General features: G+C 42.5%; 1 protein-coding gene across 4 annotated transcripts in view; it reads right to left on the bottom strand.

Annotated features, from left to right (window-relative positions):
* Nucleotides 1-12,907, bottom strand: part of herc1 (HECT and RLD domain containing E3 ubiquitin protein ligase family member 1) — a 251,209-nt gene that overhangs the window by 211,738 nt on the left and 26,564 nt on the right. For all 4 annotated transcript variants that reach the window (XM_085972042.1, XM_085972044.1, XM_085972043.1 and 1 more), the window contains exons 2-3: nt 2,558-3,513; nt 105-200 (exon numbers count right to left, since the gene is read on the bottom strand). In XM_085972042.1, the coding sequence (XP_085828168.1) occupies nt 105-200; nt 2,558-3,487 (1,026 nt within the window). In that variant the 5' untranslated portion in view covers nt 3,488-3,513. The remainder of the gene's footprint in view (nt 1-104; nt 201-2,557; nt 3,514-12,907) is intronic.

The raw sequence follows: 12,907 nt of genomic DNA, 5'->3' as shown, positions 1-12,907 counted from the left end.
TTTGAAGCATAAAACATTTTATTAAACAAGGTTTATTTTTTGAAATAAACTCACTATGAAAATAATCAAACCAACATATTGCACAACAGCGATTTCTTACATACCTCTTCAAAGAGGCACAGAGCTGCCTCATATAATGAGCACAAACCATCAGGCGTCCTAGTGGGTTCTCGCCACTGACTCCTATCAGCCGATGAACCCTGTGAAAATCAAAGTTTGCACAATTAATTAAAACATTTGTCAAATAAAAATGCCGGAACAGCAAATTTAAAAAGTGGCCACAAGAGATCAATGCACTCATACCACAAGAGAAATAGCAGCAGAAAAAAAAACTATACACCCTTAGAGTGCCTTTCATTGAAAGGAGCATTCAAAGGTGCTTTACAGGGAAGCGAGCAGAGAAAACGAGGCTAAAAGCTCAGAGAGTTCGGGCAGTGGGGCGGGGAGAGGGTGAGAGGGGACTTCGAGGTGGATGGCAGAGAAACAAGGAAGAAAAATTTAGAGTGAGAACCTTTGTGGAAAGCATGATAGCAGAGTGCAGGCAGAGGAATAACAGTAGACCAGACCATTTCAACAATTCTAAAATTTCCTTCCTCCCTTATGTAAGCCAGAGTAACAAAACAGGACAGTCTATGGGTAAGTTGCACTTCAACTGTGTTTCAACGATGCAAACAGGTGAAGGCAAAACTATACAACTTTGGCCTGCCCACCTACAGTTTACCTATAAACACCATAATAAAAGCTGGTGCCAGAGCAGTGGAGATAACCAAGAGAACTGTATCAAGGAACAGGACAAACACATACAAATTATGCTCTGACTGTAGTTGTGTGTGCAACAGCATAGGTACAGGACAGTGTTGCACTAATAAACATCTTGGAGGAAGTGGCAGTGGTTAGAGGACAAAGGAGGAGGAACTGTACCCAACACATGGTAACAGATATACCACAATGGAGTGAGCTACCTCAGCATCAGGAAAGATCTGTGCTTGGAGGATCTGGCTTAGAGGGAGACTCACCAACCTCTGCCGTCCAAACTGCACTAACAGGCACACTTCACCATTCCAATCACCATGGCAGTCAACTTCTATACTACAAGATCTCTCGAGATACCCACAGGAGGTAAATCGAGGCTCAGCTTGTATGCCGGGAACTGCATTAAAAAAACAGCTAATTTGCCTCACAAACACCGTAACCATGGATTAGCAAAAGCAAAACAGGCAGATGATGCACATTTTCCATAACCGTGCCCTCCCCAGAGTAGAGAATAATAAACTGTACACATCTAACCATTTGTGTACCTTTACAGGTGCCAGTGTAAACTAACAGGAAAAGTCATTACTCCATGAAAGTGGTACGCAACCACCCGTGGAAAGTCATGCACATGAATGGACATTTTCCCAGAAGTCCTCAAGATTTTCACTCTCAGACATGTGTCTCATTTCTTGAAAGGGTAAAGAAGATTGAATGGTATCTCCCGAGAGACCGAATTATCTGCTGCAACTGTGACCGACGACTCCTCCACCCAATTCAGGTGCCTTAGAAGAGCATGGCTAAAAGGAGCCATGTGAACAAATCAGGAGACTCGGTGCATACATTTGGAACGCACAAGCGATCCTATAAATGCTAATTTACACCCATTTCCTTTACCATACCCAGTTTTAGTCTGTCATAAGTTTATGCTGTGTTATTATTCCTAATGTTGTTGGCTTTCTTTGGAGGAGAGCATTAAGGAGGACTTTTTGCAATCTATAACCAAAGTGTATTGTTTTTATTTGTCTAGTAGCATATGTGTTCAACATATTGTGCTATTGTGATTTTATCTTGCATCTACATTAATGCAGGTCTGCTTTGTGACCTACTCCCAATTCCTTAATGGATGGAATTTGTACGGTAGCTGTTTCCAGGGTCTTCTCACGAATTTCTTGGGATTCCAATAGCTCAGGATCTTCATATGTTATTGACCCTTAATTGTACTCATGGTGGTGGAAGAAGTGGGTTGGAATGGAGCTACAACCTTGTAGGGTATTCCCAATAACTTATGCAGAGGTATATGATGGCATAAGAACCAACTGCCTCCTCCGGTGCTACTGCACGCGTTGATATTGGTGAGGTGCCCCTGCACGCAAAGGTGGTACAGTACTTTGCTGCTTCATGGTGATGGCCGTCAAAATCTGCAGGCATCTTACCTGAAACGGGTTTTTTGTTTGGATCATCTGCTCCATACCATACGATGCTGTGTACTCCACAGCTGGATTTGCAAACTATGCAGGTTTTATACAGGTCAAGTGCTTTGTCTAAATCTTAACAAGTGGCTCAGCAGCATTATTGTACATTCATTCGAACAGGCTCATCAGTTGTACCGCAAAACTGATCTTGCAGGAAGCACAATATTAGTCAATGCATTCCTCCAAGCCAAGCAAAAGTTTTATACACAATTTCTTCATGTAAGTTTAAGAATCAAAAATGTTGTAAATTATCAAATGGTTAAGTTTGGAGGAGGCAAATAGAACAGAATTATCTGATGTGGGGTATTATAAATTAGATTTCAGATACATACCAAAGATCGTCTCATCTGCATAAGAATATTCATGAAACAGTCATAACTGATCGTGCCTTCTCGACTCACGGAGAGTTTGGGTTTTTCCATGGTGCTAACTACAGCCGATGCAGCCAAAGCCATCTCGATCCATTCCAGGAGGTACCGTAGAGAACCACGCTGGGCTGCAAGTCCAAGCAGTAACTCTGAAGCTAGTCTTCGCCCCAAAATATCTGCTCCCGAGTTTGGCATTGTGACTCCTTTTAGGAATGTCGTCACTTGCGACAAGCAGTCCAGGCCCATTGCTGGAATTTTACTTTCATTTGCTAAAGATAACGGTGGCAATGAGCTTATCACGTCTATTGCTGTATGGATAACATCATTGCAGAGGTTCAATCCTGGTACTGTGGAAGGCACCATCCAGCTCTGTCGTAATAGTGCAAACAATAAGCTCAGTCCAGTCCGAACCCCCATCTCGATTAGAGCATCTGTACTCGATCTTGGACGCTCACTGACAGAATGGATGTCTGTTGATCCAGAACTGCTTTCAGGCGAATGTTGCTGCTGTTTGACTTTACCTTTGTCATGGTATTTGTTGGAAAGAGCATAAAAAACACGCTGCAACACCAGCAATCGCTTCCGAAGGGCTGCTGCAAATGGAGAATCTGAGCAAACCATCTTTGCCAGAGCCAGCTGGCTACTAAGGAGAGCATCCAGATAGTGTTCCTGTTCATCGCTAGAGAGGGATTCGCGTTCAAAGTCTGGTAACTGGGGTCCCTTAAGGCAGAGCACCTGCTGTGGCAATGGTACCACCTCCTTACTGCTAACTAGCTTGCCATACAAAATAGAAACACCTTCTCTTGTGGCAATGGACTCACTGTCCTCTGTAATCCAGGAGCTGTTGAGATGCTCTAACCATTTTAGCTTCACTGGTGGGATCATTAGAGCCATGATTGATCACTTTATTGCCATTAGTCCTAAAACATAAGGAGGAAAACTATTAAAATGTGGGTTAACTGCTCGGCAGATCATAGTCAAACGTTTCTTGTATACTGAAAGTTGTGACGGCCCTTGATCCTTTCTGTACACTTTGTATAAACCTATAAACACACCAAGTATGCTCGGTCAACAAGGAAGCTGGTGAAGCAAAATACAAAACAAAAGCTGAACATAGAACAAATGGACAGAGACGAATGCTCCACGGTTTTAGAGTGGAATGGGTCATGAATTGTGCTGGTGCCATCAGCTTGGTCAACCCAAAACCTTGAGCAGCTCATCCAAATGTGTAACTTTAGAACTGCAAAGTAGCCATGATAAGCGTGCCAGCATGGTATGTACAAGGACAATCATTCTACCATAATGGTGGGTAGATGGATTCTTACTTTAATCTTCCATGGAACAAGCTACTAATCTCAACCAAAGCATTGTAAATACATACCTGGCTCTCCAGAATGGATAATGGTCAATAGCAGCCAATATCCTTCAGAGTAATGTAACATTTAATTAGTTAAAACTAGAATGCAAATTCTTGTCTGATGGTCACGAGATGAGCGCCCTCCATCAGTGTATTTAGTCGGGGGTAATGGCTTACCTCTCCGCCTCCCCCCCTCAACATCCCATGAATTCAAAAGAACAAAAGTATGTTAATAAGAAGCAAATTTCTAAAAATCTTAAGTCACATTTAATAAACCACTGGTGGATCTTCTGTAGCATTGCTGAGGATCTGTCTGAAGTATGGTTGTGATGTTATGGTGCTGATATTTGCCTGAAGGAAAATGATCAAACTAGGCAAATTCAACTAACCGTGGCTGCATATAAATGGCTGAGGTTAATCAGAGGGATTTATAACAGCATGCAAAGGTCAGGTTTCAGGCCAAGGGGGTGAATGGTACAAATTTCTATCAAGGAATTTGGGAACAAGCTTGTGAGAGATGTATTCAGAGACAATTAAGTTTTTTTTTTGAATTTGTCTACGTGCAATAGGAAAGCTTTATTTTCCAGGTACCAAAGTAATAACGGTAGCCCATTCACCGACAACATTCACCAGCAGCAAGTCATGGCATGCTCTGCAAGGGATCCGTCTTGCTGCCAATCAAAAAACCAGTGGGAGCAGTAGAATCCTACCGTTATGTCGCTTCAGCGGATGCCTCATGAACTAAAGCTCTCGGTTTCTCAGAGGGGCCCAGGCCGCTGATTAAAAGGCGGTTATGGCACAATTTTGATATGAATGCAGGCTACTATGTAATTAAGTTAATCATTTTCTTATAAATTTTGGAACCTTATTTTCTGTAAGTTTGGTCTTTAAGTCCATTAGGTTACAAACTTTATTTTCAGTAATGAGAAAGACTTGCATTTATATAGCGCCTTTCACAGCCACCAGATGTCTCAAAGCGCTTTACAGCCAATGAAGTACTTTTGAAGTGGAGTCCACTGTTGTAATGTGGGAAACGCGGCAGCCAATTTGTGCACAGCAAGCTCCCACAAACAGCTATGTGATAATGACCAGATAATCTGTTTTTTGTTATGTTGATTGAGGGATAAATATTGGCCAGGAAACCAGGGATAACTCCCTTGCTCTGCTTTCAATAGTGCCATGGGACTTTTACGTCCACCACTCGGTTCAACCTCTCATCCGAAAAACAGCACCTCTGACAGTGCAGCACTGCACTGGAGTGTCAGCCTAGATTTATGTGCTCTAGTCTCTGGAGTGGGACTTGAACCCACAACCTTCTGACTCAGAGGCGAGTGTGCTACCCGCTGAGCCATTGGCTGACACTTGAGTCTAAGATAGCTCCCAAAAAGATTTTCCATAAGCATGCGGCGCAATTGGTTCCACTTCTTTAAAATATATTGGCAGGTTTGCTAATTGTTTATTCTTGATTGGCCGTTTTTGAAACTTTTGTTCCTGCTCACTATGCTACATACTTGTTCAATTGTGATTCCGTATTTATAAAAATGTTATTTCAGCCAGTCAAGTGCAACACTTGATGTACCTTTTCAAGTGTGAGACTTTGAGGTGTAATGAATACAGGCCTGCCATGAACTTGTACAATACAAGCAGGTCTGCTGCGGTGCTTTTCACAGCAAGTTGAAGAGTACAAATGTCGATAGTGAAAGAGCGCTATACGATGGAATACACAATACTGGTTTGTGCGTGAAGTTTAGTTTCGGAGGTGATTATAAACTTGAAACAACTTTTTCCTTTGTATGTGTTTTTTTTTTAAATATACCTGGCTTCCTCTGAACTGACTAACACATGGTACTCACAAAACTTGTTAATGTATTTAATAGATTGAGATTAACTATAATTTGAAAATCAGCAAATTAAATTTTTTTTTTGAAGGGACAGTGGTGGGCTGGAACGTCTCCATTGTACACAGTAGAAGGAATCAGCAGCATGGGGAGAGTTTTCAGATTTCAGGTCTCTCTCCAGCCGTACCTGTTCCAATATAAATAAATCATGTAAATACAGTTTGCTTTGCTTGTAAGATATGGCAAGTTGTTTAAACAAAACTATATATATTTCAGAGAACTTCTACATCAAAAGGGAGTTACTAGAATTGCTGGACTTGACACCAAGATATTAAAAGCTGCAGTTTGAAACAGTACTGGAGTAATTTTCAACAGCAGTTGCTTGTACAGTACAAGAGAATAAGGACATAGGGTCTGTTTGAGCGTAAGCAAATATCCAGACAGTAGAGGACTGAAAACCAGCACAATCTGCCATTCAAAACAGCACTGCGATCACTGGACTGACAAAGACGATTGTATTCAATCTGATACAATTCACCCAGTACAGACTTTCCCAATGTATGCAAATTTATATAATGTGTACTTGACTAACTTGTGTGCTGCATACTGTATTACTAATGAAGTATAGATTTACAGTCTGCAAAACTATCAGCTGTGCGGCAAGGAGAGATTACTATCGATTTTAAATTACTTCAAGCAGGGTAACTGTTGATTCATCAGCTATACACCATTGTTTTGGACAAAGTTTAGAAAAGTTATAGCCTCTGGATTCGAGGGGACAAGATCTGCTATTGGAACTATTTAGACCACTAAAATAAGATGGTTCCCAAAAAATCATCAATACTGGAAAACATCCCCTGCCCATTTTCAGGTACAGAAGCAGCAAACCAAATCAAAGATTTCTCTCTCCCATATGGCAGTTGTTTCTCATCCTGCCAGTACACTTCACACCCAATCTGAGCCATCTTTTGTCTCCACTTGTCCCATTACCATCTCGTCTGGTTTTGAATACCTCTTAATGTCTCTTTACTTCTTTTGTTCTATCGCAGCCCTGCCTTTCGATCTATTTTATTTCCTTTCCAGTTTTGAAAAAGGGTTTCGACCCGAAACGTCGACTCTAATTTCTCTCCACGGATGTTGCCTGGCCTGCTGAGTTTTTCCAGCATTTTCTGTTGTTATTTCAAAGATATTGTTTATTGATCTGAAACACCAATTAACTTTAGAACAAAATATTATACACCTTGTTCCAGTATGGAGTGTCATTGCTAAAGAATTGTTTACACTGCAGACACAAAGCCAAGTTTCTGGTCGCACACAGACATTCCAGATTCAAATGCTGAGAACTATGAACCAAGGCCCCATTCATTGCTAAGCTTACTGACATCTCTGTTTTGTGCATTTTGATAGGTTCAGTGTTAAACTAAGAGTATATATGTTAAAATATTTTTGTGGTACTGGATGCAAGACTTTTAATGGAATCTTCAGAGGTGTTGAGCCTCTTCTGGGAATTTTGTAGTCGTTGATGTTCACAGGGTAAGTCCCACAAAACTTGGACAGCAGGTTTAGCAGGGATAGGCCAAACGGTATCTGTGATGGCCAAAATAAAATGTTTCCAAGAGCTTGGCCATCTGCTGCACCTTGCCAAGTTTATTGATCCATTGTGTTTCACTCCAAATGAGAGTAGCTAGCCACAATCTTGGTCAGGCAGGGTTCAGTATTTGAGCTCCTATCCTGGTTTCTTGGTTTTCTTAAGGTCTGTTGGGGGATCCTTTTTGCTCTTCATTAAACAACCTTCACTAGACCACTTGGCTTTGTGTCTGCACTGTAAACAATTCTTTAGCAATGACACTCCATACTGGAACAAGGTGTATAATATTGAAATGAAACATCACCAGCTACTTTCTCTTCTGAAGCACCAGGTTAGTTGTTGAACGCTCAGCCCACAATCGGTGCCAAGGGCCACTACTACTCAGAACCAGCTGGTGCTGAAGTGATAAACACTTGAGGGCAAATTCTACCACTACCAGTCAGTAACATCTCTGAAGCTCAACTTCACTCCAGCAAGCATAGGTCAATCCAATTGACACTTGAGCAGCAAATTTGCCCAGAGATCTTGGATAACACAGGTACACCTGACTTACTTGGGGTCATTGGCACCAAATTACATCTCCCTGAACTCACATGCATCAGATTTTAAATTTAAAAGCTAGCCTCCCATCGTCATCAGCCTGGTTAAGTTTTGACTCCAAAAAAAACCCAGGCAAACAGTGAACAATTCCACATCACAGGCAACACTGAAGAGAGCAAGAGAATGAAAGAACAAATTTGCATTTACATAGAGAGCCTCATCACATCCTCAGGATGTCCTAAAGTGCTTTAGAATAGGTTGCTTTCAAAATATCGTCACTGTTGTTATGTAAACAAACTTAGCAGCCAATTTGCACACAGCAAGATCCTACAAGCAGCAAGTGAATGAATGCCCAGATAATCTGTTTTTTGTCAGAGTGTATTGAGGTAAGAATTTTGGCCAGGATACCAGGAGAACTTTCTGTTTTTCTTTGAATGCCATGGAATATTTTATGACCACCTAAGGAGGCAGATAGGGACAGTTGAACAACTCATCCAAAAGACAGCACCTCCGACATGCAGAACTCCCTCAGTAATACATTATAGCATCAGCCTAGATAATGTTCAAGTCTATAGTGGAGCTTGAACCCACAACATTCTGATTTACAGCGGAGAGTGCTACCACCTAAGCCAAGCTAGCATTATATAGAAATAACAACAGGAAACGCTGGAGAAACTCAGCAGGCCAGGCAGCATCCGTGGCGAGAGAAACAGAGTTAACGTTTCAGGTCAAAGACCTTTCATCAGAACTGGAAAAAAGCCGGAAATGGAAAGCAGGTTTAGGGGCTGGGAAAAGGGGGAGGGGATGAAAGAACAAAAGGGAAGGTCTGTGATAGGATAGAAAGCAGGAGAGATTAAGAGACATTAAGAGATATTCAAGGCGAGAGCAGGTGGTAATGGGACAGGTTAAGGAACACGGGATGGCTCTAGATGAAGTGTGAATTGCGCTGGCAGAATGAAGGACAGCTGCCATGTGGGAGGGAAGAAAAAAGGTCAAACAAAAAGTGGATAAAAAAAAGAAAATATATAATGTGATAGGGGCCGAGGTTATGATCTGAAATTGTTGAACTCTATGTTGAGTCCAGAAGGCTGTAAAGTGCCTAATCGAAAGATGAGTTGCTGTTCCTCGAGCTTACGCTGAGCTTCCGTGGAACAATGCAAGAGGCTGAGGACAGTGAGGTCTGAGTGGGAATGGAGCGGTGAATTAAAGTGACAGGCGGCCGGGAGCTCGGGGTCCCCCTTACGGACTGAACGGAGGTGTTCCGCAAAGCGGTCACCAAATCTGCGTTTGGTCTTCCCAATGTAGAGGAGACCGCATCGTGAGCAGCGAATACAGTATACTAGATTGCAAGATGTACAAGTAAATCGCTGTTTCACCTGGAAGGTGTGTTTGGGGCCCTGGACAGTGGGAAGGGGGGGGGGGGGGGGAGGTGTAAGGGCATGTGTTGCATCTCCTATGCTAGCACGGGAAGGTGCCGGGCGAAAGGGAAGGGGTGCTGGGGGTGGTAGAGGAGTGGACTAGGGTGTTGCGGAGGGAGCAGTCCCTACAGAATGCTGAAAGGGGAGGTGAGGGGAAGATGCGTTTGGTGGTGGGATCACGCTGGAGGTGGCGGAAATGGTGGAGAATGATCCATTTAATGTGGAGGCTGGTGCGGTGAAAGGTGAGGGCAAGGGGAACCCGATCGTGAGACTGTTTTGCGTGTTTGTCAGTTATGATAAATGCCCAAGAGTACGTGGCACAGTGCCTGAAGCCAAGTGCTTTTTGAAAAACAAAAACAAAATATATTTCCCTACATGGCAGCAAGAGCAACAAATACTCAATGACCAACAGGCAAAGGAACTAAAGCACCAAAGGCAAGCCAGTTTTATATAGTGCGAGAAGGAAAGATTACAAGGGTGCCATCAAAATTGAAAGAAACTAGATCCTTCCTGACTTTCCCCAGTGTCCTCCTAAGCTTACTCCTGTGGTACATGGAGGATGTGAGAACAAAGAATGTATTGCAAGTTAAATGACACAAAAAATAACAAAACTGATAAAAGGAAACAGTTCAGAAAGGTGCAAATTCAGCAAAATATTCAGCAGCATGATCAACAAGAACTTACATTTGTACAGCACCTTTAAAGTAGTAAAACATCCCTCGGCACTTCAGGTAGGTAGGAAAATGTGAGGTTATTCACTTTGGTAGGAAAAATAAAAAAGCAAATTATTTAAATAGAGAGATTACAAAATGCTGCAGTACAGAGGGACCTGGGGGTCCTTGTACATGAAACACAAAAAGTTAGCATGCAGGTACAGCAAGTAATCAAAAAGGCAAATGGAATGTTGGCCTTTATTGCAAGGGGGATGGAGTATTAAAGTAAGGAAGTCTTGCTACAACTGTACAGGGCGCTGGGGAGACCACACCTGGAGTACTGCGTACAGTTTTGGTCTCCTTATTTAAGGAGGGATATACTTGCATTGGAGGCAGTTCAGAGAAGGTTCACGAGGTTGATTCCGGAGATGAAGGGGTTGTCTTATGAAGAAAGGTTGAGCAGGTTGGGCCTATACTCATTGGAGTTTAGAAGAATGAGAGGTGAGCTCATTGAAACATAGAAGGTGCAGAGGGGGCTCGACAAGGTAGATGCAGAGAGGATGTTTCCCCTCGTGGGGGAATCTAGAATTAGGGGGCACAGTTTCAGGATAAGGGGGCACCCTTTTACGATGGAGATGAGGAGGAATTTCTTCTCAGAGGGTCATGAATCTGTGGAATTCTCTGCCCCAGAGGGCTGTGGAGGTTGGGTCATTAAATATATTTAAGGTGGAGATAGACAGGTTTTTGAACAATAAGGGAGTCAGGGGCTATGGGGAGTGGGCAGGGAAGTGGAGTTGAGGCCAAGATCAGATCAGCCATGATCTTATTGAATGACGGAGCAGGCTCGAGGGGCCGAATGACCGACTCCTGCGTCTTATGTTCTTATGTTCACAGGTGCATTATCAAACAAAATTTTAAAGCGAGCCACATAAGGAGCTATTAGAACAGGTAACAAAGCTTGATCAAAGAGGTAGGTTTTAAACAGCATCTTAATGGAGGAGTGGGAGAAAGGTGGAGAGGTTTAGGGAGGGAATGCCACAGCTTACGGCCTCTGCAGCTGAAGGCACGGCCGTCAATGGTGAAACAATGAAAATCAGGGGTGGGCAAAATGAAATTGCGTAATTATATCTGCTAAAAGTGGCTATTGTCATCTGGATAAAAACAGAAATAATCTGCAACTGTAAGTAGTATAGGCTGGGGGTAGATTATGAAGTAAGCCCATTTGCAGAACGTCAAACTCTGCTGGAACACTTTTATATTACAAAACAAAAAGCAAATCAGACTGAACCTCAGGAATACACCTTCCATCATTCTTCACATTTAGTATATCATTCAATGGATCAGCTCATTTGATAATAGGGAAGCAACAAAATTCAAGGGTTGCATTTTGAATGTCTAGTTTTAGAAAAGTACATATCTGACTGTATAAAACGTCAGATACTGCACACAAGGCACAAAGCTAGTAGACGGCCAGCAAGGAGGGTAGTGTAACTGTTCTGATGGGTGTGCAAATGTATTCAACTGCTAATAAATGCTAAATCCAACGCTTAAAGTCAGAAAGCTTTTTATGCAGGACAATTTCCAAACTGCCTAATATCAAACCCAGCCTGCCTGTGACACATATACAGAACTAGACTATAGGCCTTATATCTCAGAACCAATAGCATCTGCAAAAGGAAAAAATCATTAAAGTTTAGTGAGTATACAGTTCATCAGAACGGAGGAATTAATCAGTCTTTTCTTTTTACAGATGCTGATCGACCACAGTGATCAGTGCTGGGGCCTCAACTATTTACAATCTACATTAATGACTTGGATGAAGGGATCGAGTGTAATGTAGCCAAGTTTGCAGATGATACAAAGATGGGTGGGAAAGCAAGTTGTGCAGAGGACTCAAAGAATCTGCAAAAGGATATAGACAGGCTAACTGAGTGGGCAAACATTTGGCAGATGGAGTATAATGTGGGAAGGTACAAGGTTATCCACTTTGGCAGGAAAAATAAAAAGTAAATTATTTAAATGGAGAGAGATTACAAAATACTACAGTTCAGAGGGATCTGGGGGACCTTGTGCATGAAACAAAAAGTTAGCATGCAGGTACAGCAAGTAATTAAAAAGGCAAATGGAATGTTGGCCTTTATTTCAAGGGGGTTGGAGTATTAAAGCAGGAAAGTCCTGCTACAACTGTACAGGGTATTGGTGAGACCACACCTTCAGTACTGTGTACAGTTTTGGTCTCCTTATTTAAGGAAGGATATACTTGCACAGTTCAGAGATGATTCACTCGGTTGATTCCTGAGATGAGGGGGTTGACTTATGAAGGTTGGGCCTATACTCATTGGAATTTAGAAGAATGAGAGGTGATCTTATTGAAACATATAAGATACGGAGGGGGCTCGACAAGGTAGATGCAGAGAGGATGTTTCCCCTCGTGGGGAAATCTAGAACTCGGGGGCACAGTCTCAGAATAAGGGGTCACCCTTTCAGAACTGAGATGAGGAGGAATTTCTTCTCTCAGAGGGTCGTAAATCTGTGGAATTCTCTGCCCCAGAGAGCTGTGGAGGCTGGGTCATTAAATACATTTAAGGTGGAGATAGACAGATTTTTGCAAGATAAGGGAGTGAAGGGTTATGGGGAGCGGGTGGGGAAGTCGCTTTGAGCCCAAGATCAGCCATGGTCTTATTGAATGGTGCAGCAGGCTCGAGGGGCCAAGTGGCCAACTCCTGCTCCTATTTCTTATGTTCTTATGACCTGAGTATTTCCAGTACTTTGTTATGATTTCACTTTCCAGCATTCACAGTGCCCCACCCACCTCCCCCTTTATTATCTATACTGTGTGAGACAGTCATTTTTAGTGTAGACTAGTGACAGTTCAGCAACCAATTCTGGTGTCTCGCAATACTGTAGCCTGGACTGGAAT

This window comes from Somniosus microcephalus, chromosome 32 (assembly GCF_052327205.1).
Source record: "Somniosus microcephalus isolate GS21.2 chromosome 32, FLI_Smic_1.0, whole genome shotgun sequence".
Classification (NCBI taxonomy): Eukaryota; Metazoa; Chordata; class Chondrichthyes; order Squaliformes; family Somniosidae; genus Somniosus; species Somniosus microcephalus.
This window is presented reverse-complemented; position numbering and strand designations above follow the sequence as displayed.